This window comes from Hemiscyllium ocellatum, chromosome 18 (assembly GCF_020745735.1).
Source record: "Hemiscyllium ocellatum isolate sHemOce1 chromosome 18, sHemOce1.pat.X.cur, whole genome shotgun sequence".
Classification (NCBI taxonomy): domain Eukaryota; kingdom Metazoa; phylum Chordata; class Chondrichthyes; order Orectolobiformes; family Hemiscylliidae; genus Hemiscyllium; species Hemiscyllium ocellatum.
This window is the reverse complement of record NC_083418.1, coordinates 16,242,198-16,269,646: the sequence shown is the minus strand read 5'-3', so window position 1 is coordinate 16,269,646 and position 27,449 is coordinate 16,242,198. Positions and strand designations below refer to the sequence as shown.

The 27,449-nt window shown below is 41.9% G+C and overlaps 1 protein-coding gene across 1 annotated transcript in view; it reads left to right on the top strand.

Moving 5' to 3' along the window:
• The window catches only part of LOC132824536 (astacin-like metalloendopeptidase), a 300,317-nt gene that overhangs the window by 155,501 nt on the left and 117,367 nt on the right, over positions 1–27,449 (top strand). The window contains exons 7-8 of the mRNA XM_060839170.1: positions 4,596–4,774; positions 21,803–21,884. Of these exons, the coding sequence (XP_060695153.1) occupies positions 4,596–4,774; positions 21,803–21,884 (261 nt within the window). The remainder of the gene's footprint in view (positions 1–4,595; positions 4,775–21,802; positions 21,885–27,449) is intronic.

The following is a 27,449-nucleotide window of genomic DNA, read 5'->3' as shown; positions in this document are numbered from 1 at the left end:
CCAATGACCAGTGACAAGCAGTGTCCTTCTCATCAAAGGGTAATGCTGCGAGATCAAACAAGGGGAGGGAAGGGATTAACTCAAAATAGAGTTGGAGGGGGAAATAATACATTCCACTCCCTGCAGTGCCCACCTCTCCCTGAACAGCTCAAGGGTGTTGGTGGACACTGTGCGCTCCTTCTCCAGAGACACCCAGGGTCTGACGTAGCCGCGGAAGGGGGATAGGCAGTCGGCCCTAATGACTCCTCCATGGCCCACTGCCTGGATCTGTTTATGGCCAGTTTGACCAGGCCCAGAAACAGACCCACGAGGAAGTCCTCTGACCTGTACTCCCCCTTCCACACTACGTGAATCTCCTGTTTATATATTTTTCTTTTTTTTTGGCTTGTTTCCTGTCACCAAGTCACCCATTATTTACTTGTGCACATTACACAGGCTATGGCCAAGCAGCTCAGAGTCAGTCCCCTAAACTGAGCAGATTTTAATCTTTTTTTTATACCCCACCCTACCACCTAACCATGGTAGTGCTTATTTTGTCCCCAGCACCCATGTTGTGTGTGTGCAGGTGTGAGACACAGTGAAAGAAACAAGGTGTACAACTCTTTATTCGATTTCCACCACCAGGAAGAAAGGAAGCACCCAAGTGGCCAGTGACAAGCAGTGCCCTTCACATCAAAGGAGAATGCTCCATGCTCAAACAGTGAAGGAGAGGGCAGGGATTAAATCAAAATAGAGTTGGGGGGTGGGAAATAAAGCATGCCACTCACGATGGTGCCTACCTCTCCCTGAACAGTTCAAGGGTGTTGGTGGACACTGCGTGCTACTTCTCCAGGGAAACCTGGTCTCTAGCATAACCGTGGAAGAGGGGCAGGCAGTCGGCCCTAGCAACCCCCTCCACAGACTGCTGCCTGGACCTGTTTATGGCCAGGCCCAGGAGCAGATTCATGAGGAGGTTGTCTAACCTGCCCTCCCCCCCTCCTAGAATTTGTTTTGATTTGATTTATTATTGCCACATACACAAAGTAGAGTGAAAAGGTTTGTTTTGTGTGCAGCACATGCAGATCATACCATAAAAAGTGCATGGGGTAATAGAACTGAGTGAGAAATACAATGTTATGGCTGCAGAGAAGGTGCACAAAGAGCGAGAGCAACATTAAATTTAAAATTTGAGACGTCCATTCAGAAGTCTCATAACAGCATGGAAGAAGCTGTTCTGCTGGTTCTTGTGTTTAAGGTTTTGTATATTTAATCCAACGGGAGAGTTTGGAAGGACCCTAAAATACCAGCCTCTATTTTTCTTTCATCCTCCATTGTTCAAGGAGCAATGGTGTGTAGCAAAGACTAGTCATGGACCTAGTTGTGCATTGTTTTGGACAGCACATATCGTCATCCACATAACCAAATTCTTACTCCAATAGTAAACCCCATCAACTAATTATCTCCCAACAAATAGTTACATTATTTCCTGCAGTCTGTGGCAGTAGAAATTTAAGATTTAATTAAATAGATGTCACTACATGGTTGTGAATCTTAGATCCTCAATGTCTGACCTAACGCCATCTATCAGGTTCCAGATGAGGTTATCACATTCCCTTCACCTCAGTAGCCATAATTATTCCTTAAATCTATAGTGATCAATGAATATTTAGTCCCACAATCTGTATATTCTAGTCCTTCCCAATGACTTTTGGCATTCCAAGAAGAATAGCTATTTAATCCAGATAGTTGTACTGAATTAACTTCTAAGTCGAGAGTGTGGTGCTGGAAAAACACAGCAGGCCAGGCAGCATCTGAGGAGCAGGACAATCAACGTTTCTGGCATAAGCACCACACTCTCGACTCTAATCTCCAGCCTTTGCAGTCCTCACTTTCTCCTGAATTAACTTCTGACTTGGCGCTCCTAAAATGATCCCTTGATATTGAATTATAATACACATCTAGTGTGAAGCCATATACATGTCATCCTGTCTGATTCCACGATAGTCTACTATTTGTTGTTATATAACAGTTCATGTCTGATTTATGAATATCAATTAGTGTGATTTAATGACTTCTGTCAAGGCTCTAACATTCAATGAAGAAATAATCTCTTTGTTTGCCTGTGAGCGTTATCTTATTATTCCTTTGCTATCTTTCTGAAAAGTTAGCTCCTAAAACAAGTGGCTTAACTAACACTTTTGTGCTCTTGTCAGTTATCCACAGCTAGAAATTCACAACTGTCTGCCTCTAAATATTGTTCTGCAAATTATTTTATTAAGCTATTATTTTTAAACCCTTTCAGACAGGTTATTTAATAATTGTAGTACCTTTCTCTTTATCTCAGAGATTGGCAGTAACTTTGTGGGACCAGGCAGAGTAGGAATAAATTAAATTGAAAATTGTTAATGGATAGAATTAAATAACCAGGAAGGAGGTATAGATAATTAGATAATAGCTATTTTGCTCATTATTAGATTGCAGTGTAACAATGTCATATCACATATAACTGGAACCTGTGAGAGAAAGCCCTATATCTTTTAATGGCCAATTACAGTTTCTTGGTTGAAAACATAGTGTTTCTAGCTTTCTTCTACCACAGACATGCAGAATCATGATTTAGAGATGTCGGTATTGGACTAAGGTGTACAACGTTTAAAAAAGTCACACAACACCAGGTTATAGTCCAACAGGATAATTTGGAAGCACTAGATTTCGGAGCGCCACTCCTTCATCAGTTGGTTGTGGAGTATAAGATTGTAAGATACAGAATTTATAGCATAATTTTACAGGTGATGTAACTAAAATTATATATTGAAAAAGATCTGGACTGTTAGTTAACTCTCATCTTTTAGAATGACCATGTTGATTTCAGTTCTTTCATATGTAAATTGCAAAATGTTTTCAAAAGTTACATTCTCAAGTGAACTTTAACCACTGGCACGGTGGCACAGTGGTTAGCACTGCTGCCTCACAGCGCCTGTAGACCCGGGTTCAATTCCCGACTCAGGCGACTGACTGTGTGGTGTTTGCACGTTCTCCCCGTGTCTGCGTGGGTTTCCTCCGGGTGCTCCGGTTTCCTCCCACAGTCCAAAGATGTGCGGGTCAGGTGAATTGGCCAAGCTAAATTGCCTGTAGTGTTAGGTAAGGGGTAAATGTAGGGGTATGGGTGGGTTGCGCTTCGGCAGGTCGGTGTGGACTTGTTGGGCCGAAGGGCCTGTTTCCACACTGTAAGTCTAAGTCTAATCTAATTGGTATCATGTTGGCCCAGATAATGCATTGAAGGTGTGAGCTGTCCTGTGTGCGACTGTCTGCCTGTGCCACAATGGTCAGACTGATTGTAATCTAAAAAACAGATTTACAGAATCTTACAAGGATTCATGCAGTTTTTGCGCAAAGTAAAATGTAATTCTGCAAGTACAAATTCACCCCACAAACTTATTTATGTATATGTGCATTTGGGTCTGTGGGAGGTGGGGGGAGGGGTTGTGAGCGTCTATGAGAGTATATGTGAGAGTGTAAAGGGGTATATAAGTCTGTAAGAGCGTGCATGTGTAAATGTGGGAGTGTATCCAAAAGCTAGTGCTTCCAAATAAACCAGTTGGACTATAACCTGGTGTTGTGTGATTTTTCACTATGTAAAATCATGTTATGGTGTTAACTCAATCTGCACAACCTCTTGGTAATCTACATGCAAGTTTGATTTGAAACGCAGAAGTGTGGATTTGTCCAAGTTTAAAGTTTTTCAAACGTTTCTACAAAGAAAGAAATGCTGGGGCCTGGAGATTTAAACTTTTCTCTTGTCACCACTTGTTTGATATTCTTGTCAGCACTTGTATTTGCCAGGTTACTGGAAATCTTATCTTATTTACCTCAGAGCAATGATGTGATGTTTCTTATTTCAAAATCAATGTGTTTATTTGTAGAACGTTGAAAGATTTTAGAATTTCAGAAGTTTCAACATATATATGGTATTTGGAAATATCCCCAAGAGCTTGTAAAACCTTTTTTGTGTGCATGGAATCAGTCACTTGACTCATTAGTTCCACTGACAGACTTAAGCTATCAAGCATAATTACAGAGATCAATGGATGAGTTAATACAGTTAAATCTGTATCCATTACCATTAAAATAAAATGCTTTTGAGCATACTTAGAGTTTAGAATCTCTGAGAGCATGCCAATAATGGTGAAGGTTGGTTTTGCATCATTAAAAACTTGCAAGACTTTACATATTTTCTCTTACGCATTTTATTTGTATTGTGGCACCCTCTGTGCTGGTTCCTGCAATACCTATATGATATGAGAATGTGTCTGTAGGAGGATTGGGATCCTCTGGTGTGTCTTTCTAATGAGGGCTTTTGGGTTCATTATAATCATTTGAGGTATTAAGAATAAAGAAAATATACTGAGGTATAGTTGAAAATGTAATAAAATCAAGATGCCCGTCTGTACCACTGAAGCATTTGAGTTGATTTTTGAACTTCCTGAAGATACTTTTGGCTGTGCAAATTTAGTAAATAACATGTTTTCAAAATGTGTTCCCTCCAGATGTACTGTGTCATTTTTAATTTCTTATGAAGGAAAGCTAATTTATTTAACTTTTCTTTATTTTCCTAGCTGCTATTCCAGCGTAGGATTTGGAAGAAATGCACGGATATTATCATTGAAAAATCCACACTGTGTGCATTTTGGTGTGATATCTCATGAATTTCTACATGCAATTGGTTTTCAACACGAGCAAAGCAGGAGTGACCGTGATCTTTATATCCGGATCCTATGGGAAAATATTTCAGATGGTAATAACATTTAAGATGCCATTTTGGTTGTCAATATATATAACCTATCCTTGTTTATTTTATTTGTAATGCAATGCCAGGGGTAGTGGCTGAGGCAGTTATGAGAAGGGCTTGAAAGGGGTTTCCAGATAAGCACATAAATGTGCAAGGAATGGAGGAATATCGACAAAGGGCAGGCAGAGGGATGAGTTTAATATGGTGTCTTTTCAGCACAACATCATGGGCCAAAGAGCCCCTTCCTATGCTGTACTCTTCTAAGTTCTATGTTTATATTCAGGTATTTCATCAAGCCTTTTTTGTGACAATTAAACTTTAGAAAGTTAAACTGAGTTTTAAAAAAAAATCAGTGAAGGTGGACAGGATTGTTTTTCCTTAACTAATATTTTTAAAGGGTAAATAACAATTTGAGTCTTGTCAGATTTAAGTACTAGTGTTATGGACCAAATCAGACACCTCAAATTTTTGAAAGGTAGACTAGACACTAACTTTTTCTTATTTTAATTCAAATGTAAAAAAGTCTCAGATGAAATATGACAGGACAAACTACTCAACATTAAGCAAAACACAATTTATTTAAACACTAGTTAAAGTACAACCAAAGAAAGAAGAATTTAAAATAACTTAACAGATTGGAAACTTAACAGAATGGTAGATACAGTATTGATTACTAGTTAACGGTTCCAATATTGTAACATCCCATAAACACACCCTTGGGAAAAAGGAACATTTAGACAGATCCTCACATGTAGTTCTCCAATCAAGGGGGTAAAAATTAAGGCAAAACTCAGAGTGTCGCAGCCAGGAGACATTCATTGAAACTTTCAACTCTTGACACTCCAAGAGCTTCTGATGTTATTGAAAAATGGAAATCCAGAAATCTGGATCTAAGAAAGCTGGCCATTAGTGCTAGTTCAGGACCTCTGCCTTACAACCTCTTCAAAAAAAAGACAAATTAACCTGTTAACAGTGACAGCATCACATTAGTTCAGACATAGAATGTATTTTTTGTAAAGGTAAAAAGCATGACAATGTCTATGGTATCAACAAAGGTCATAGTGGATTCTCATGGATTCTCAGTAGATATAGGATCTGAGTACTTAAGGAATATTAGCCACACTCTGTATTGTCAAAAATTACGAAGAGCTCCTCGATCATATCTCCAAAATATGATCACTCCCGGAAGACAACTGAACAGCTCAGGGAATATAAATTACATAAAGAAAGAGAGAGTGGTCAATGACACTTTGGAAGGACAGCACTGGGACACATACTTCATTAATACAGAGAACTGTTTTGTCATTGAGACGCCTCCAATGGAAGAACAGTATTGGACAGTTTTGAAGAGAACAGAAACGGTTACTCCAAGGAAGGTTTTCCAGAGCAACAAGGCAGTATCATGAAGCAAGAAAACTCTCCATAGAACTTAGAGTCAGCTGTAACAGTAGATTAAGTAAATAATACTGTTGGCAGAATATATGTCTTGGAGACTAGAGCCTTCTCTTGAAACCATGAGTAGGGTTTCTGCCATGATATGCGGTTTCAGTGGTTGTCGGATGAAGGATATTTTGGAATACATATTTCTGAAAAACAAGAAGATAGTGCTGCATTTATTGTAGTACCTTTCATGAGCTCAGATTGTTCCAAAGCAGTTTACAAGCCCTGATGTATTTCGAAGTATAGCCCAGATTTAGGATTATGCGAGATATAGAGTCAGAGTTGTACAGCACAGAAGAGCCCCTTTGGCCCATTGAGATGGCACTCACTTATTGATACTAATCCCACTTTCCAGCACTTAGCCTACAGCTTTGAATGTTATGACAGTTCAAGTGCTTATCCAAACACTTTTTAAAGATTGTGTAGTTTTTTTTCCTCTCCTACTGTACAAGACTGTACATTCCAGATTTCCACTACTAACTGGGTGAAAATGTTTTCCTTAAAATTGCTGCGAAATCTTGTGCCATTTACCTTAAAAGTTATGCCCTTTGTTGTTGATTGTTCAGCTAAGGGGGACTGTTTCCTATATATGATATCTATGCCCCTCACAATCTTATACATTTCAAACAGGTCCCTTCTCAGGCTTTTTACACTAAAGAAAGCAACCCAAACCTATCCAGACTCTCTTCATTGCTAAAATGCTCCAACCCAGGTAACATAATGGTGACTCTCCTCTGCATCTTTCCAGCACAATCATATCCTTCCTATAGAGTGGCAACAGAACTGCTCACAATAACTTTAGTTGTGGCCTAACCAAAGTTTTGTACGGCTCCAATATAATCTCCCTGCTCTTGTAATCTATGCCACACCTGATAAAGATATGTGTTCTGTTTGCATTCCCTTTCAACCACCTTATACTAACCAGTTAATATTGAACTGTTAACTTCTTCCGAAGTGCATTACCTCATACTTTTCATGGTTAAATTCCATCTTTTACTGATCTGCCTTTCTGGTGAACCCATCTATGTATTTTCTTGTAACCGAAAGAACTTCTTCCTCAGCATTAACCACCCAGCCAATCTTTGTGTCGTTTACAAATTTAATAATCACCTCCTACCCCACACACATTCACATTATATCATTATTGATAATGTTAAGAAGGCTGGGAGGCTAAAGTGCTTAACAACATGAGCTTTATTATACACTCTCCAGGCAACAAGGGTAAACTAAATATTTCCCTGCAAAATGACCGATGACATGATAATGACGTCATGTGATTGGACTCTTAAAGCAACATCTAACCCTCCATCTTTACACCAGAGGTTCCTGCAACAAAACTGTACAATATTTACAATCAGTCTATATATATATATAGTCAGTAGGAAAGACTTTCAGAAGATGTTGATTCTTATGTGGCGCTCAGTGTTCTTCAGGCATTTATTTATTTGTGTTTTAATGCTTTGACCTCTGGTATTTTAGGGGGACTAGGAGCATCATTTGACCTTGTCTTTCTGTGAGGCCAATGAATGTTTGGAGGTTCTTACACTGTTGTACTGTGCTCCGATGAGGTATTATGTACATCCTCAAGTAATACTCGATCTCATTTAAAAGTCAACCCCCTATTTTTAGCCAAGTAACCTGGAATTTTCCATATATCTCATGTAAAAGTTGACCCTAATTCTTCACAGCACATCAACGTTTATGAGTAGGTGTGCCAGCCATTATGTCTCGCTCCAGCTTCCAGTCTGCTGGTTGTTCTGCTCTGCTCCCGGTCCTCCAGTCTGTTGGCTGGTGTGTTCCACTCCAGGTTTTCAGAATTACCATGATTTGTTTTTTATTCAATTCATTTACAGATCATTTGGGCTTCTGTTTATGATACAGTATGAATTTTGATGGGCATGAATTTCAGCAACTCAAAAGTAGTATCCATGTCATAGTCAACCCATAAATTTTACCTTAAAAAGTAGTCCAAAAAATATGACTATTACTCGAGTATATATGGTATTTCCCTCAGATGCTACAATTCCTGCTCTGCCCGCAAATATATCCAGGCCTCTATTTGGCGCAGTTACTTATGGATCTTCAGTTTATGTTTCTGGCACATCGGCTCTGGTTGTCAAGAATGATCTGCATGTTTTCTCCATACTGCATCTTCTCTTGTTTATTTGTGGTGTAGGAGACTTATCCAATCTGTGCGACAATGATGGCTTGTACTATTTCTCACCAGTGGTGTAATTCCTCATCAACAGTTCTTGACATTTTGGAAAATGAGTCATTTGGACTTGGTCTCTTGTTTCATGTCAACAATATTTTCAGTCATAAAGTTGTAGAGATGTACAACATGTAAATGATCCATTTGGTCCAATCATCCATGCTAACCAAATACCCTAACCTAATTTAGTCCCATTTGCTAGCACTTGGCCCATATCCCTTTGAACCCTTCCTTTGTACAACCATCCAAATGCCTTTTAAATGCTGTAATTGTACCAGCCTCCACCACTTCCTCTGGCAGCTCATTCCATACATGTACCACTCTCTGTGTGAAAAAGTTGCTCCTTAGGTCCCTTTTATATCTTTCCCCTCTTACCCTAAACTTATGCCCTCTAGTTCTGGACTCCCTCAACCCAGGGAAAAAAACCTTGACTATTTCTCCTATGTATGCTCCTCATGATCTTATTGACCTCTGTAAGGTCACCCTTCAGCCCCAGCCTGTTCAGCCTCTCTGTATAGCTCAAATCCTTCAACCCTGGCAACGTCCTTGTAAGTTTTTTTCTGAACCCTTTCAAGTTTCCCAACATCTTTCTGGTAGGAAGGTGATGAGAATTGCATGCATTATTCCAAAAGTGGCCTCACCAAAGTCCTATACAACATGACCTCCCAACTCCTATACTCAATGCTCTGACCAATAAAGGAAAGCATACCAAACACCTTCTTCACTATCCTACCTACCAACGACTCTACTTTCAAGGAAGTATGAAGCTGCACTCCAAAGTCTCTGTTCATCAACACTCCCCAGGACCTTACCATTATGTGTATAAGTCTTGCTCTGATTTGCTTTTCAAAAATTCAGCACCTCACATATATCTAAACTAAACTCCATTTGCCACTCCTCAGCCTACTGGCGCATCTGATCAAAATTCTATTGTACTCTGAGTTAACCTTCTTCACTGTCCATTGCACCTCTATATTTGGTGTCATCTGTAAACTTACTAACCACACCTCCTATGTTCACATTTATATGAATGACAAAAAGTCATTCCCGACTCAGGCAACTGACTGTGTGGAGTTTGCACATTCTCCCCGTGTCTGCGTGGGTTTCCTCCGGGTGCTCCGGTTTCCTCCCACAGTCCAAAGATGTGCAGGTCAGGTGAATTGGCCATGCTAAATTGTCCGTAGTGTTAGGTAATAGGGGTATGGGTGGGTTGCGCTTCGGCGGGTCGGTGTGGACTTGTTGGGCCGAAGGGCCTGTTTCCACACTGTAAGTAATCTAAAAAAAAAAGTAGTAGACCCAAATAGATCCTTGTGGCACACCAATAGTCATCAGCCTCCAGTCTGAAAAGCAACCCTCCACCACCACCCTCTGTCTTCTACCTTCAAGCCAGTTCTGTATCCAAATGGCTAGTTCTCCCTGTACTCCATAAGGAGCCTTGTTGCACACCTTACTGAAGTCCATTGCGGTGATGTCTACCGCTCTGCCTTCATCTGTTACTGCTTCAAAAATAGCCTCTGGCTTGCAGGTTCATTCTGACAATGCCACACAATGAGCTTTATCTAGCTGATTTGACACACATTTCCTTTGAATGATGACCCTCATTCCCAAAAAGAAGACATCCAATTATAATAATCTGTTAAAGATTATTATACCTTCCATCTGACACATAGCTTCAATTCTGGAGTTATTCCTGTGACCATGATGTACCATGTCCATCACTTTCATAATGATTCAACTTAGTGTAATTATCTTACCCTGCCATGACCAGAGTGTTCAAAGTAGAACATTTCTACGTGAGGACTTAATTGGCAAAGGTAATCTAACGAATCCATCAGTAATCCCATACAAGTTGGAATACTAAGATCTAATTGCATAAATGTGAGCAAAGAGCAACAATGCCCATTTCTGCACATGCTATTGGCAAAGGATCATGTGTGAGCTCTAATTATTGTGGTTAATTGTGTTTGGTCTGTTAGGGCAAATTCCCAATCATGCAGGTATTGTTCCTTGAAAAATGCCCTTCAGCCCATCAAATCTATGCTACTACCTAACTATTCTAACTTTTTTTTAGCATTTGGCCCATGTACATCTAAATACTGAAAATGTTATTAGAGTTTCTGCCTCTGCTACTCTTACAGAGTTCCAGATTTCCATTACACAGTGATTTTTTTTTTCTCACAACCTCTCTAAACTTGTCCCTTACCTTAAATCTATGTCCAATGGTCACTGATCACTCCACTAAGGGAAAAAATTGCTTCCTATCTATCCTGACTATGCCCATCATAAATTTATGTATCTCAATCAAGTGATCCCTCAGTCTCACACTGTCCCTTAGGATGATATATGTCACAAGCTTCTTCAGCCACTGTTTACCTCTTCCCCAAAATAAAAAGAAATGAAAAGAAGCTTAAAAATCACAGTTAAAACTGTTTATAAATTGGATAAAAGCAATATAAATCACAAGAGTGTTTTTTGAAAGAATATTATAAAAGTCAGAAAAGGTAGAAAAAAGAAACACTCACTGACCAATCACTTGCCTGTGATCTCACATTGGTATCTTTATTCAGTGTTGTAGAATTGATGTGACTCCCTTTCTCTGTCGTGGACCAACAATCAATTCCTATAGGGCAAAGTGCTGGAGGTGGAAGAGCAAAAGCAAATGCAAATGAACAATTTCTTCTTCACTCACCTAACTCTCCACTGACCAAACTCAATGTTCAGCTATACTCATTTGCAAAACTACACTAACCCTCCTCAAATTATATCTAACTTGTCCACTTGAGGGGCATAGTGGCTCAGAGGTTAGCTCTGCTGCCTCACAGCACCAAGGACCTGGGTTCAATTCCAGCCTTGGGTGACTGTGTGGAGTTTGCACATTCTCCCTGAGTCTATGTGGGTTTCCTCCAGGTGTATCAGTTTCCTCCCACAATCCAAAGACATGCAGGTTAGACCATGCTAAATTGCCCACAGTGTTGGTTATTCGTCAGGGATAAATATAGGGTAGGGGAGTGGGTCTGGGTTGGTTACTCTTCAGAGGGTTGGTGTGGACTTGTTGGGCTGAAGGACCTGTTTCCACACTGTAGGAATTCGAATTCTGTCGGGATTTTAACTCCACTGGGCTCATTAGCTTTTGAGTTTACACAGTAGTTGATGTGGCAAGCCTTGTCAATTGACAGAAGAAAGTAAACTCACTCACTTGAGCAGTACTTTCCAAATGCTTCCAATTTCAAACTACCTTAGAGTTAAGTACAAAATTTAAACTTTACCTCCCCAGTGATCAAACTCCAGAGTCTTGCAGTCAATGTTGATCTCCGCTCATTTATGATGCAGAAAGAGGCCTTCAGTCCAACTAGTCCATGCCTGTATCTTCAGCTCCACTTAAACTTTCTACCATCTTTCTCCATCTCAATTTTCCTAAATTCTTGTCTGGGGCTTTTGCTAATTGTATCTGTGCTAATTCCTTCAACAATTTCACATGGTAATGAATTATCCATTCTCACCAATTGAGTGGAGAAATTTTTTCCTGAATTCTCATTGGATTTCTTTGGTGATTGTCTCTATTTGCAATTTCTCATTATGCTATTCCTTATGAGAAAATCTGTTTCACAATATTAAAGACATTTCGTTTTATGTCTGACATTATGAAGGAGGGAAATTCATAAACGAAGCAACTGAAGCTGGTTAGGCCTCAGCCACTACACTGAGAAACTCCTGTAGTGATATCCTGGAGCTGAGATGACTGACCTCCAACAACCACGACCATCTTACTACGTGGTAGGTGCAACTTCAACCACAAAGAGGTTGCCCCCTGAAATTCACTGATTCCAGTTTTGCTAGGGCTCCTTGATGCCATACTCAGTTCAATATAGTCTTGATGTCAAGGGCTAGGGGAAAGTGAGGACTGCAGATGCTGGAGATTAGAGTTGGGAGTGTCGGCTTTTGAGCCAAGCAGGTGGAAGAATAACTGGCAGGGTGGGGGAAGGTGGATCTGAGGGGAAGGTAGCTGAGAGTGTGATAGGTAGATAGAGGTGGGAGAATGGTGATAGGTCAGAGAGGATGGTTGAGCGGCCAGGTGGGAAGGAAGTTGGACAGGTAGGACAGGTGCCGAGGGCGATGCCAAGTTGGAAGGTTGGAACTGGGATAAAGTTGGGGGAAAATGAAACTGGTGAAGTCCACATTGATGCTGTGTGGTTGTAGAATCCCTAGGCGAAAGATGAGATGTTCTTCTTCCAGGCATCAGATGGTTAGGGTGTGGCAATGGAGGAGGCTCAGGACCTGTATGTCCTTGGTTGAGTGGGAGTTGAAGTGTTCGGCCATGGGCCGGTGGGTTTGGTTTGTGTTGGTGTCCCGGAGATGTTCTCTGAAGCGCTCTGCAAGTAGGTGTCCTGTCTCCCCAATGTAGGTACCACACCAGGAGCTATGGATACAGTAAATGATGCATGGAAGTCAAGGTAAAACTCTGATGGATGTGGAAGGCTCCTTTGGGGTCTTGGCCAGAGGTGAGGGGAGAGGTGTGTGTGCAGGTTTTGCAATTCCTGCGGTGGCAGGGGAAGGTACCTGGAGGGGAGGGTGGGTTGGTGGAGGGGCGTGGACCTGACAAGATAGTCACGGAGGCATGGTCTGTGTGGATAAGCGTGGCGAGGAAAATATATCTCTGGTGGTGGATGCATTTATAGGTAGCGGAAATGGCAGAGGATGATGCGGAGCTTGGAGGGGTGGAAGGTGAGGACCAGTGGGGTTCTGTCCTTGTTGTGGTTGAAGGTTTGGGGTTCAAAGGCAGCGATGCGGGAAGTGGATGAGATGAGCTGGAGGGCATCATCAACCACATGGGAGGGGAAGTTGTGGTCTTTGAAGAAGGAGGCCATCTGGTGTGTTTTGAGGTGGAACTGGTCCTCCTGGGAGCAGATGCGACAGTGGCAGAGGACTTGGGAATAAGGAATAGTGTTTTTACAGGAGACAGGGAGGGAGGAGGTGTAGTCCAGGTAGCTGTGGGAGTCTACGTGTTTGTAGAAGATGTCCGTGTTGAGTTGGTCACCGCTGATGGAGATGGAGAGGTCCAGGAAGGGGACAGAGGTGTCTGAGATGGTCCAGGTGAACTTAAGGTCAGGGTGGAATGTGTTGGTGAAGTTTATGAACTGTTCAACCTCCTCGTGGGAGCACGTGGTGACTGTAGGGGAGGAAAAGGTGGGGAATGGTGCCAGTATAACTGCGGAAGATGAACTGTTCCACATAACCAACGGAGACAGGCATAGCAGGGGTCCACGTGGGTGCCTATGGCTACCCCTTTCATCTGGAGGAAGTGGGGGGATTCAATGGAGAAATTATTCAGGATGAGGAGCAACTCAGCCAAACGAATGAGAGTGTCAGTGGAGGGGTTCTGGTGGGAACATCATGGAAGGAAGAAACAGAGAGCTTGGAGGCCCTTGTCATGGCGAATGGAGGTGTATAGAGACTGGATTCCATGATGAATATGAGGTTTTGGGTGCCAGGGAAACAAAAGTCTTGGAGGAGGTGGAGGGCATGGGTCGTGTCCTGAACGTATGTGGGGAGTCCCTGGACTGGGGGAGTGGAGTGGGGGAGGGGGACAGTATTAAGGCATGTAGAGGTTGATGTCAAGGACTGTCTCTCTCACCTCACCTCTGGTATTCAGCTCTTTTACATGTTTGAACCAGGGCTGTAATGTGATCAGGAGCTGAGTAACCCGGGGGGAATCCAGAATGGCTTTGCTGAGCAGGTACTGCTTAATAGCACTGTTGATGACACCTTCCATCACTTTATCGATGATCAAGAGTTCAGTAATGATGTTTAATTTGTCCAGATTTTTGTGTACAGGACATACCTGGTTAATTTTCCACATTGGCGTTTACTCAACAATGTTGCAACTGTTCTGGAAGAGCTTGACTCGGGGAGCAGCAAATTCTGGAGCACAAGTCTTCAGTACTATTGTTGGAATGTTGTAGCCTGGCAGTATCCATTACCTCCAAATATTTCTTGATATCACATGGAGTGAATCAAATTGGCTAAAAGCTGGTATCTATGATGCTGAAGACCACTGGAGGAAGCTGAGATTATTCATCCACACTCAGTATGTCTGGTTGCAAATGCTTCAGCCTTATCTTTTGTATTGGTGTGTTAGGCTTTTCTGTCATTGAGGATGGGGATATTTGTGGACCCGACTCCTCCAGTGAGTTGTTTAATTGTCCACCACCATTAATAATTGGATGCAGCAAGGTTGCAGAACTTGGATCTGATTCATTGATTGTGTGATCGCTTAGCTCTGTCTATAACTTGCAACTTATGCTGTTTGGCATGCAAGTAGTCCTGTTTAGTAGCTTCAGCAAGTTGAACACCTTACTCTTAAGTATGCCTGGTGCTGCTCCTGGCATGCACTTCTACAAACTCCATTGAACCAGGATTGATCCCCGAGCTTGATGGTAATAGGAGTGAGGGATATGTCAAACCATGAGATTGCAGATTGTGATGAAATACAATTTCACTATTGTTGTTGGCCCACAGGGTCTCATGGATGTCTAGTCTTGAGTTGCTATATCTATTTAAAATCTGTCCTATTCAGCACATTGACTCACCACACACCCTCCATCATGCCATTTTTAATGTAAAGGCCACACAAGGACTACGTGGTTGTCAAGGACAGATGCACCTGCAACAGATGTACAGTCAGGATGAGGTCAAGTGTGTTTCTCCTTGTTGGTTCCCTCACTACCTGCCATAGACCATGTAGCAGCTATGCCCTTTAGGACCTGATCAGCTCAATCAGTAATATTGCTGATAATAATTTTGCACCTTGCCACCCTCAGTGCTTCCTCCAAGTGTTGTTCAACTTCCAGGAGTACAGATTCATCAAACGAGGGGAAATGGCATGTGGGAGTTAGAAGGAGATTTCTTGCTCATGTTTAAGCTGAAGCCATGAGACTTCATAGGGTCCAGAGTCATTGTTGAGGGCTCCCAGGGCAACTCTCTCCCAACTATGTATCACTGTGCTGCCAACTCTGCAAGGTCTGTCCTACTGGTGAGATAGGATGTATTCAGGGTAATGGTACTTTTTGACCTGTGGAATTTTGTTACCAAGCTTGAGACAAAATCATTAAACATTTTTAAGGCTGCTTTAAATTTACACCCTTTTAGTCAAAAATCTAATTGTATAGGGGTATATAGACAGGAAAGTAGAGGCCACATTGAGATTAGGCATGATCTATCAAAATGCAGAGGAGACATGAGCTTCTTGCTGCATCTTTTATGTTGTTGCCAAACAACAAGGTGAGTTTCTCACTTGATGGTGGCAACTTGTCAATTGAGAAGGAATTATAGCTTAATTAAAAACCTTACTAACACTGCAACTTGCCTCTTATTAATATTCAGTTTCCCATCTTACCAGTCACAACACCAAGCCAGATATCAAGAAATCTTGACATGGAAATCAGAGCTGCTGCAAGGAGTCTCCATGCTGTTTGGTGCTGAGAAATATTTCTGGGATGTGGGCCCTGTACATGCATCCCTTGACTATGGACATTGGCATCCAACATATGACAACCTCACACAACTATCATGACACGTTTTGGATCTACTTCAAAGTTGCTTGGGAAGCACAGACTTGCATTTTGGAGTGCACAAACAAATGGTATTGAATGGTTGCTGCAATGGTACTTTGTGCTCACAGGCACCCAGGTGAGACATTGAACCAGGCTGCATCTCAGGGCTGTGCACTTACTTTCATACTGCCCACTCATTTCGCACCTACTTGCATTATCGCAGCAGCCATGACTTGCCTTTTTATGTCATGTTATTTAACTCAATTACACAAACAAGCAGTTTGACTTGCTGGTCAGCAATTCTCAGTCAAGGGGATGGACATCTTGCAATATGTCAGTGTGCTACACCAGTTTCACATCTGTTCCATGTGCCAGCAGCTTACACAACAAACACACTGCATGTTCAGCAAGTAAATGTCTATGCCTCAACGTGTTGGATGAGTTCTCTAAATCTCATTAGTGTTCATGGACGCACAAATCAGTTTTGGGAGTTCTCATCGTGAGCTTTCTGGTTTGGTCATTCAAAAAGTGTGGATGACAATCAGTCCATTAGGGCCTATCCAGAATAATTAAGCGAGTTAGCAGGTGTTGGGACTAAGGGGTATTGCTGTTATGAGAGGAAAACTGAGAAATCTTTTTTTTAGATTAAGGGCTGCAGATTGGGGAGAATTAATTAATGACAATGCAGAAGTGGAGCAAATGTGTTTGTAAGGCAGATACATTAAAGTATGGATGAGAATCGTGTAATACGGGATGTGGATTGCCCATGATTGGATGCACTGTGACTTCAAGTGGGGAACAGTGCATGACCACATCTGGCATGATCAGTAGTTGGTAGGGTAAAGGTGGGCAGTTGAGGCGAGAGTGACAGCACTATATACAAGGTCACATTTAACCAAGTGTGGCATCAAGGATTCCCAGCAAAACTAGAATCAGTGGGTATCAGCAGGCAAACTTTCCACTAGTCGGAGTCATACCTGGCACATAGGTTGTGGTTGTCAGTCATTTTAGTTCCAGGACATCTCTGCAGACAGTCCTCAGGATAGTGTCCTCGGCATAAGTGGGGATGTTCACAGATAATTATGCAGTGTTCAGCACCATTTTCGACTCTTTAGATACTGAAGCAGTCCATGTTCAAATGTAACAAGATCTCAACAATATCCTTGGGTTTGAGCTGACAAGTGGCATGTTACATTCATACCATACAAATGCCAGGCAATAATTATCTCCAAAAAGAGACAATTTAACCTCCACAACTTGACTTTCCATGGTGTTATCATCACTAAATCCCCCACTATCTACATCCTGGGGGTTACCATTGACTAGGCACTCAGCTGAACTCTCCATATAAACATTGGTTAAAAGAACAGGTCAGAGGCTAAGTACTGTAGTGAGAACCTCCCCTCTAATTTCCCAGACCCTGTCTGCCAACTACAAGACTCAAATCAGGAGTGTGATGAACTACTCCCTACTTGCCTGGATGTATGCAGCTCTAGCAATGCTCAAGAAAGTTGACACCTTCCAGAACAAAGCAACCCGCTTAATTGGCATATCCACAAGCATCCATTCCCTTCACCACTGACAGTCAGTAGTAGCACTATGCATTATCTACAAGTTGCACTTCAGAAATTCACCAAAGGTTCTTAGATTCTATGACCTCCCAAACCCATGATCACATCCACCTAGGACAAGGCAGTGGAGACGTGAACACTGCCACCTGCAACTTACCCTCTAAAACACTTATCATCCTGACATCTTTCAGAATAGCTGAAATCAAAATCATGGGATTCCCTCCCTAAAGGCATTGTATGTCAACTTACAGAACATAGACTGCAATGGTTCTAGAAGGCAGTTCACCACCACCTTCTCAAGGGCAACAAGAGATAGGCAATAAATGCTGGCTAGCCAGTGATGACAATATCTCATGAGCAAAAATAAAGGTGCAAACTAATGTAAATGGATTGGTGGGACCTAGGGAGGTGTGAAGTCTATGGCATTCATGGGATGGGATCTAGATGTTTGGGGCCTCACAAATATGAAAAGATGTAAGCTGAAAACTACTGCCCAAGCATGCTTATTGTCATCTTTCAACTTTCTGGAAACTGGAAGTATCCAATGGAAAGAAAATAGTTGTGACCACACTTGGAGTAGGCAAGCTAAAGTAACTCAACATGTGAAGGAGAGGACTATGGGTCTACTGCGGGGACATTTTAAGGGAAATGACATTTGGTACACTGTACAAGGCACAGACCTGAAGGGTTCCTAACCTATGGCCATCTTGGCCTTACATTACCCCCCTATTTGTTGTATGCTTCCTGTCCCGGTATTGGGACCATTCACCAACCAACCATTCACATCAACACTTGGATATATCGGTTAAGAAATATAGATGCTATGGGAATGGGGAAAAATAACACAGCAAATGTCATGTATTTACATGGTTCCACATCTTGCTTCCACATGTTGCAGTAGGCTATCAATATAGATATTGATATATGACACATTCTGTGCTCATATAATGTTATGCATAGCACTGACAGGTTGCATTTTGGATGATAGAAAGACTCAAACACTCAGATATAAAGCAAAACAGTGCAATTTGGACAGTCATGAAGATTTATGCAAGTGCGTTATCACCCATATCACCAAAGTGCCCATAAAAGCTTTTCTTCTACCTCTCTCCCACTACATGTTAGTATAGTGCCTGATTTACAGCTGAAGCGCATTGAGCCTGCTCGGCAGTGGAGCTCATTGGTCCTGGAGGTTTGGTTATTCAGATCTGGGAGGATGTGACTAGATGGCTCTGATATGCTGAGGGTCTTGTTGCCACAGGCAAGTGATCCCTTGCCTTGGTTGCAAGACAAGCAACTGTCTGTGAAATTTGCACACTCTCCACATGTCAGTGTGACTTTCTGCTGAGTGCTCCAGTCTCCTCCCACCATCCAAAGAAGTGCAGACTAGGTGAATTGGCCATGCTAAATTGTGTTCAGGGATGTGCAGGTCAGGCGCATTAGCCACAGTAAATGCAGGGTTGAAGGGATAAGGGAAGGGGTTGGGTGAGGGTATGATTCTCTTCAGAGTGTCGGTGTAGACTCATTGGGCCGAGTGACCTGTTTCCACACTGTGGGGTTTCTAAAGGATCTGTTTGTGGTTCTTCCTCCATCTTCTGGCACTAACCTTGTGGAGAAGGGGCACCTGGTGTTCATACCATGATTCCGTTCCTCTATCACCATGCCTTTGGGTCCTGAGGACCAGTGGTTGAAGCAGTGAAGTGCAGCTATGTGCATCTCTCCAGCAAACCTTGAGGGTACTAGGCCTGGCTCTCCACAGCAGCCAACAGTCTGCCCAAGGAGGCAGACAGATGCTTTTATGAATCGCTCCACTGTGGCCGCTTTTTGTTGGTGAGATGGTTGTGTTGCACAAACCTCTCTGCTTTTCTTGCTCCTCCCAGTGCAAGTGCACAGATGTTCTAATTGCTGATACCAAAGGGTTCTCTTCTGTCTCAGGCTGAACAGGTTTATGGCAGTCCTCTCCGTAAGCAGCCTGGGGGATTTCTTCAACCAGCTGTGGACCAACTGAGCGAAGAGGTGCTCACCAGAGTGTGCTCCAGTACTTGGTAAAGCTAAGGTTCTCACTGAGGTATCAGTGTCTGAGCTGGTGGGGTTATAGGAGGCAGCCTTGATGGTACTTTCTCTGAGATCATAGTCCTTTCATCCCCAAAAATCAAAGAGATTTCTATTGGCGGAGTCACCTTTGCTCTGCAATTGTGTTGAATATGTTAGTGATACTGCAAGACAAACGAGAGAGAGGCACGTGGATGGGTTTCAAAGTAATGTGCAATGAATGAGGATGACAGTGGAATTATTGCACAAGTTGCATTGCAATTAAGAACAGTATGAACTAATTGGCAGAACATGGATCTCTCCTCATCCCTACGGGTGTGGTCTTGCTATTCTGTTCGGGGTAGGATCCTGACCTGATAGAGACTGAAGAGCTGCAGGTCAGGCACCTCCTCACTCATCTGAGCTTACATCTGGTTGTTTCTCCTAGAATGGAAAAAAGGGAAGGATTGAATTTTTACAGGCAGTCAAAAAGTGTTGAAGTGTCCCGAGGGAGTGAGTAGGCAACAGAGAGCATGCAGAGTGGTGTGAGATGTTGTTTTCATTGGAAAGAAAGTCCAGTTGAAGGAAAATGTTACAGACAATATTGAAAGTGGCAGAGCATGATCCTAGGCAGGAGGTGAGTGCTAAAATAGAGTGAGTGTGAGTTTGCAGAGAGAAAATGTGGCATGTACCCTGGCAGAGTGAAGAAGGTCATTAATCATCTCGTGACACCATTGGATGTTCCTCTACTTTAACTCATTTGGCTGGGTGGATGGTTTGCAATGCAGAGTGACACCAACAATGTGGGTTCAATTTCCATACCTCTTGTGTTTCCCATGAAGGATTCTGCTCTCCCCTCACCTAAGGTTTGGTAACCCTTGGGTTAAACCACCACCAGTCATTTTTCTTTCATGAGCAGCCCTGTTGTCTGATAAGGCTATTAAAACTTTTCATTTACTTTCCTCCCCAAGGCCATTTGTGTTGCAGCTTTTGCAGTTTTCTACATTTATATAATAATCTGTCCTTTTGTTTCCCACAGTGTACTTCACTTGATAACGTTTTGTAGACTTATTTAACCTATTGATATCTCTCTGTAAACTATGTCTCTCAAAACATGCCTTTCCACCTTTCTTTGCAGAGTCTGCAAACTTGGCTACAGTACGCTGGTTTCCTTCATCTAAGCTATTGATATATATTGTAAACAGTTGTGATCCCAGCACTGATCCCTGTGGAGCCTCACAAGTTACAATTGCAACATTTAAAAGGCATTTGGATGGGTATATGAATAGGAAGGGTTTGGAGGGATATGGGCTGGGTGCTGGCAGGTGGGACTAGATTGGGTTGGGATATCTAGTTGGCATGGACAGGTTGGACCAAAGGATCTGTTCCCATGCGGTATATCTTTATGACTCTATAACCCCTAAAGTAAAATAATGAACATTAGATGCTGGAAATCCAAAACAAAAATAGAAACTGCTGACAAAACACAGCAGGCCTTGCAGCATCTGTGGGGTGAAAGTAGAGGTAATGTTTCAAGTCCAGTGACTCTTCATCAGAGCCCCTTATCCTCATATGCTATTTCCTGCCTATTAGCTAATTCTCTCTCCATGCCGTTGTAGTTACTTCCATTCACCATGAGCTCTTATTACTTAATCTTTTGTGAGTTATGTTATCAAACTCCTTCTAGAAGTCCAAATGCAGAAAATCGACTAATTCTCCTCTATCCAGTGGGGTTGAGAATTCCTTGAAGAAGTCTAATTACTTAGGTACAATTTCCCTTTCATGAAACCATTCTGCATCTGCCTCCAAATATGCTGCTGTTACTTCCTTAATAATTGATTCCTACATTTTTTTAGTAGATGTTAAGCAGGTTGGGCCTGTAGTTACCCACATTTTGCCTGCCTCCCTTTTTGAATAAGGGTGTCACAAGGCAGTTTTCCATTCCTACTTAAGTAAGTGGAAAGTTTGAGTCTCTTGTTCAGGTATCCATCTCCTGAACTTGAAGAGATATCGTTGATTTTATCACATCTGTGTCTCAGTCTGGTACTCCTGTAAAGTAGTCTATTGAGGTCAATAGCCTTTTCTTCAAGGGTTTCCCTGATCCTCTTGGATTCATACATGCACTTTGTGCAGTTAGGTTAAAAATCTGAGACATTTTGCTCAATTGGCATTTATTAACCAATGCAAAACAGCTTCACTTGAATTAATTCTTGATGTATTCTTTTTACAGATCTAAAATATAATTTCAATAAGCTGGACACAAATAATTTGGGAACAAAATATGATTATGGATCAGTTATGCAATATGGCAGGTGAGTCTGAGACTAGCAGTATGCATCTATACGTGTAAATATATGTTTGAGAATATATTAATTATCTGTCCTTGGTGCATGCAAATTATTTCCTTGGGAAATCTCACATAGATTTATTTCTGCATTGGAATAGCTAATAATGGGGTTTTCAGGAAATAATCCAGTCAATTTGCCTCTGTCCAACCAGTTTTCAAATCAAACTCTGTTTTTCCTGCATCCAACTCATAAGAAACCTGCACAGTTATGTACATTTTTTAAAAAAGGATTTCGGAGCAGTTTTTTATTCACTTCTGAAGAAGGGTCAGTGGATTAGAAGTGTTAACTCTGTTTTCTCTCCACAGACGCTACTAGACCCATTGAGTTTCTCCAGCAATTTTTCATATACTTTTTTCTATTTTCATCTTTAAATGCATTATTGCAAATCACTTCCTTGGGAAGTGTTAGCGACTCATTATTCAGTATATTTTTCAATAGATCAGGTGCTGTAAAGATAGTGATTGCAACAAGGTCAGCCAAGTGGACCTCATTGAATATGAGTTCCCTGATTGGAGCTGTTAGTCTGCTATACTCAGAGAACCGTGGCAGACAGGTAAGAACAGGAGCATCAGATATCCTGATCTCTCTGACAGCTGCGTCTTTGGGAGCTGGATCAAAGTCAAGGACTCTCCATGTGTTAAAAAAAGACCTGATGATGGAATACCGGTTTCTGTGAAGTTATTGAAGTGGCGATGAGAAAAAAGTAAGTTTCTGAAGAAAATGTTTGGTATGCTTGCATTTATTGGTCAGTGCACTGAGTGTAGGAGTTGGGAGGTCATGTTGCGATTGTACAGGGCCTTGATTCAGCCATTTTTGTAGTATTACTTGGAATCCTGGTCTCCCTTGGGTATTGTGGAACATGAAAGGATGCAGAAGGATTTACAAGAATATTGCTGGTGTTGGAGGGTTTGAGCTATAGGGAAATGCTGAATAGGCTGGAGCAATTTTCCCTGAAGCATCGGAGGCTGAGAGGTGACCTTATAGAGGTTTATAAAATCGTGACAGGCATGAATAGGGTAAATAGGCAAGGTTTTTTTCCCCAGGGATGGGGAGTCCAAAACTAGACAGCATAGGTTTAAGGTGAGAGAGAAAAGATATAAAAGTGCCCTAAGGGGCAAGGTTTTCACTCAGAGGGTGGTTTGCATATGGAGTGAGGTGCCAGAGGAAGTGGTGGAGGCTGATAACGATTACAACATTTAAAAGGCATCTGGATGGACATATGAATATAAAGGGTTTAGCAGAGTATGGGACAAATGCTGGCAAATGGGCCTAGATTTATATAGGATACCTGGTCAGCATGGACAAGTTAGTCAGAAAGGTATGTTTCCATGTTGTATATCTCTATGACTCTATAAATGCACTCGCATCTGTCAATTTTGAATTGAAATAAGCATTTCTGGAATAATGTCATTATTTGAGAAGCTTTGTTCATTCAAACCTGCCATCAAAGACTGGACCCAGTATGTGGAAAGAATGTGTTATTTTATTCTAGGCAAATGACATTGGGGCACATGAAAAGCAACATGCAATTCTTCTAAAAGCTTTTTTCAGTCATTAAGGGTCTAACTTTCCCTGATGCACCAGATACTGAAATCTTTCAAGAGCTACGGATTTATTGAAGGAATATTACAATCACAAGCCTCTTCTAATTCTGAGATTTTATCAGTTTTACTTGGCTGGTTGAGAACCAAGGGAATCTACATCAGGACTTTTGACAAGGTTACGACAATTGACAAAGGCATGTAGTTTTAGTTTAATCCTTAATGAGAAGCTGACAAATTGTTTCATATATGGGACTAATGATATAACCATGTAAAAACAACTACTGGCCACAGCCCAACTGGACTTATCATTGAAAAGTGTCGCCAGTGGAGCATATCTATTGCAGGATATTACAATGGAAGTTGACGCCCTCACCAGTCTGACTGAGTATGGGGAACACTACTTGAGTGCAGGCAATTGCATAGCATGCTGAGAACATATTCTGAACAAAGGCACTCTAGGTCAGCCTACAGCAAAACCCCAAAACAAAGCAAAGACTCAACCAAACTCTATGGGCGGCACGGTGGCACAGTGGTTAGCACTGCTGCCTCACAGCGCCTGTAGACCCGGGTTCAATTCCCGACTCAGGCGACTGACTGTGTGGAGTTTGCACGTTCTCCCCGTGTCTGCGTGGGTTTCCTCCGGGTGCTCCGGTTTCCTCCCACAGTCCAAAGATGTGCGGGTCAGGTGAATTGGCCAAGCTAAATTGCCCGTAGTGTTAGGTAAGGGATAAATGTAGAGGTATGGGTGGGTTGCGCTTCGGCGGGTCGGTGTGGACTTGTTGGGCCGAAGGGCCTGTTTCCACACTGTAAGTCTAATCTAATCAAACACTTCAAATTTTCTTCAAGCCATTGTAATTGCTGCCAATATGTGGACTTGAGACAGCAAAAGAGTTGTACTGGACTTAAACTGAGTAAGAAAACTCATAGCTCAGAATCGAGGCGAGTGTACACCTAGAAAATCCACCTAAACCTAGTTTGGATCAGTTAAATTGCAACACCCAAATCAGAACCAATCAAATTAAATATCTAGTTTAATTGTCAACAGTTCTCATGAAGATCGGTACCAACGCTGCTGTTTCAGTGATCACAGAACCAGTCTTAAACAAAATTCACTCTGGACTCCAACCCTTAAGTTTACACAGTTAGATTGAAGACCTACACAGGGGAGCTTTTACAGATTAAGGGTTCAACTTTAGTTGCAATCACTTATGAGAAGCAGCTATTCAGTTACCACTGATAGTGGTAAAAAGTTTAGGCCCAAGCTTGATGGGGCAAAATTGATTGAGAAAGATTCACCCAAATTGGCAGAACATTTTTCAATTAGAAAATGGCTGCCTGAGTGAAGTCCTAAATAAATACCTGACTGTTTTACAAGAAGGTCTAGGAACTATCAAAGGAGCCGAGATCACCTTGCATATTGACCAAAAAGCAGTTCCACGATTCTGCAAGGCTTGCCCAGTGCCATTTGTCTGACAGGTAAAAGTAGAGGCAGAAATCAGAAAGCTGGAAAGCAAAGGAATCATCAATCAGTCCAATTTACAGCACCGGCATTACTGATTATGAAGCACAATGGATCAGCTTGCTATTGTGGGGATTTTAACAAACCGTAAACCGCTTTTCGTAGCTGAATAAATACTTAATCCATTGCACCAAGGATTTATAAGCAAAACTGGCAGGGTTGCTGTCTTTCACAGAGCTGGACACGAGCTTTGCATATTTGCAATTATGGTTAAGTGAGAATTTCCAGAAGTATGTTAGAATTAATAGCTATATGGGTTTGTACTAAAATACAAAGACTGCCATTTGGAGTATCGTCAGCCTGTGCAATTTTTCAACTGACAAAGGGGAATATTTTACAAAATGTACCTCAGGACACCATTTATCTAGGTAACATGCTAATAACAAGGAAAACCAGTAAAGAGCTCTTAGAGAAATTTGACATAGTCCTTAGACATTACTTCCAGGCAGACATATGCCTTAGAAGGGAAAATATGTGTTCCATGCACACCAGGTGATCTTTTTGGGCTACAGATTCAGCAAGATGAGGTTATATGCATTAGAAGAAAAAGTGTGGGTGATCATAGTTCCCCAGCTCCCATATTTGTACCGGAGCTTAGGTCTTTCCTTGAGTTGGTGAACTATTATGGAAAGTTCATACATAACCTGGCCTCTATCCTGATATCTTTGCATCAACTTTTCAGAAATGGTCTTGGAAATGGTCAAGTAGCCAAGCCATAGCTTTCAGGGAAGTGAAGAAACAGCTACCATCCTCTAAGATGTTGGCAAACTATGATCCCAAGAGAGATTTAGTATTGAAATGCAATGCCTCTATATCTGGCATCAGGATAATACTAGCTCATAGCTGGCCCAATGGAGAGTAACACCAATAGCTTAAGCGTCCCGGATTTTGACAAATGCAGCGCGTAAATATGCTCAGATTGGCTGTCATATTTGGAGTCAGGAAGTTCTACCAATACCTTTATGGATGGAAATTTGTAATAATAATGGACTACAAACCCCTGTTAGGTCTACTTATAGAGGACAGTGGCTGTGCTGCCAAGGTTCAGACTAAACTCACCAGTAAACTCTAAAACTAAGTGCGTATAATTACAAGTTGGAATATGTCCGGCAGGCCAAGTATCAAATGTGAATGCATTAAGCCACCGCCTGCTGGCAGGTACATCACCAATGATACTGCCACTAGAAGAGTCTGTAATGGTTTTGAATTTTCTGGTCACACTTCCAGTCACAGCTGACACTATCAGATTTTGGATGTAGAGAGGTCCAGTCCTGGCAAAACTGGTATAGCTGGTAGCAATGGGGGAAACCAAAGGGCCATCACCAAAACCTTTTTGGACCTGGGGAGACAGGATCACAGCAGAGGATGGATTATTATGGTGAACAAGAGTGGTTGTCTCGAGCAAAGGTTGCTGCCAAATTCTGACTAACGTCTACCAGGGTCCAAGTGTTTCCAAATGAAGATGTTGGCAATAAGTTATGTCTGGTGATCAACATGGTTGGATATGCATTGAGTTCATTCGTCAAACACGGGGACGATGATAGAAAACTGCACGCATCTTTTGTAATGCACAGATTCCTGGAAACTGTTGGTCACATAATGGGCCACTGTTTACCAGCAGGCAATTGGAATATTTCCTGAAGTCGAATGGTATTCATCATGTAAGAATAGCTCAATGCCATCCATCATCCAACAAGATGGCAGAAAAAAACTGTCCAAATTTTGAAGGCAGGTGTAAAGAAACAGCCTACAGCTTCATGAGACACCAACCTGTCCCTGTTTGATTGTAGGAACACCCTCAGGCAACTACAGAGACAACTTCAGCAGAGTTGTTAATGGGAAGAAAACTTTATACCAGTTTAAATCTGATCCTCTGAATGTGGGGTGAGGAGGAAAGGCATCAGGAACACCAATGCCTGACAGCAGACTCTGCTAAGCGAGAGTGACCTTTAATTTGGAGATGAAGTTGGTGCAGGAACCATAGGAATGGCTCTGCGTGGGTAAGAAGCATGGATGTGAGGTCAGGTCCAGTGACATAAGACGTTTGGTTAGGTGTGATGGCCCTGGACAAGCACATGGACCACATGAGAACTACAAGTTTACAAACAGTGCAAGAGCAAAGTGTGCCCGATTCCTTGACAGCTTTTCCAACTGTTCCAGAATCCATGGGTTCTCCCTCTCACTCAAGTGTTAAAGATACCTCAGAATCGGAGATTGAAACAGCATCTTTACCACCTGAAGAAGAGAAATAATTCTTCTAAGGCCCTCAGACCAGATGAATCACACAGATTCTGTATTGATTATTGCAAAGTCAACTTAGTAATGAAACAGACTAATATTCCTATCCCAAGACTCACTGATTATTTTGAATGAACTGGACAAGCACGATTTGTCACAAAACTCCACCTGCTAAAATGACTTTAATAAGTTCCACTGACTGATGTAGCCCAAGAGGTATCAGCTTTT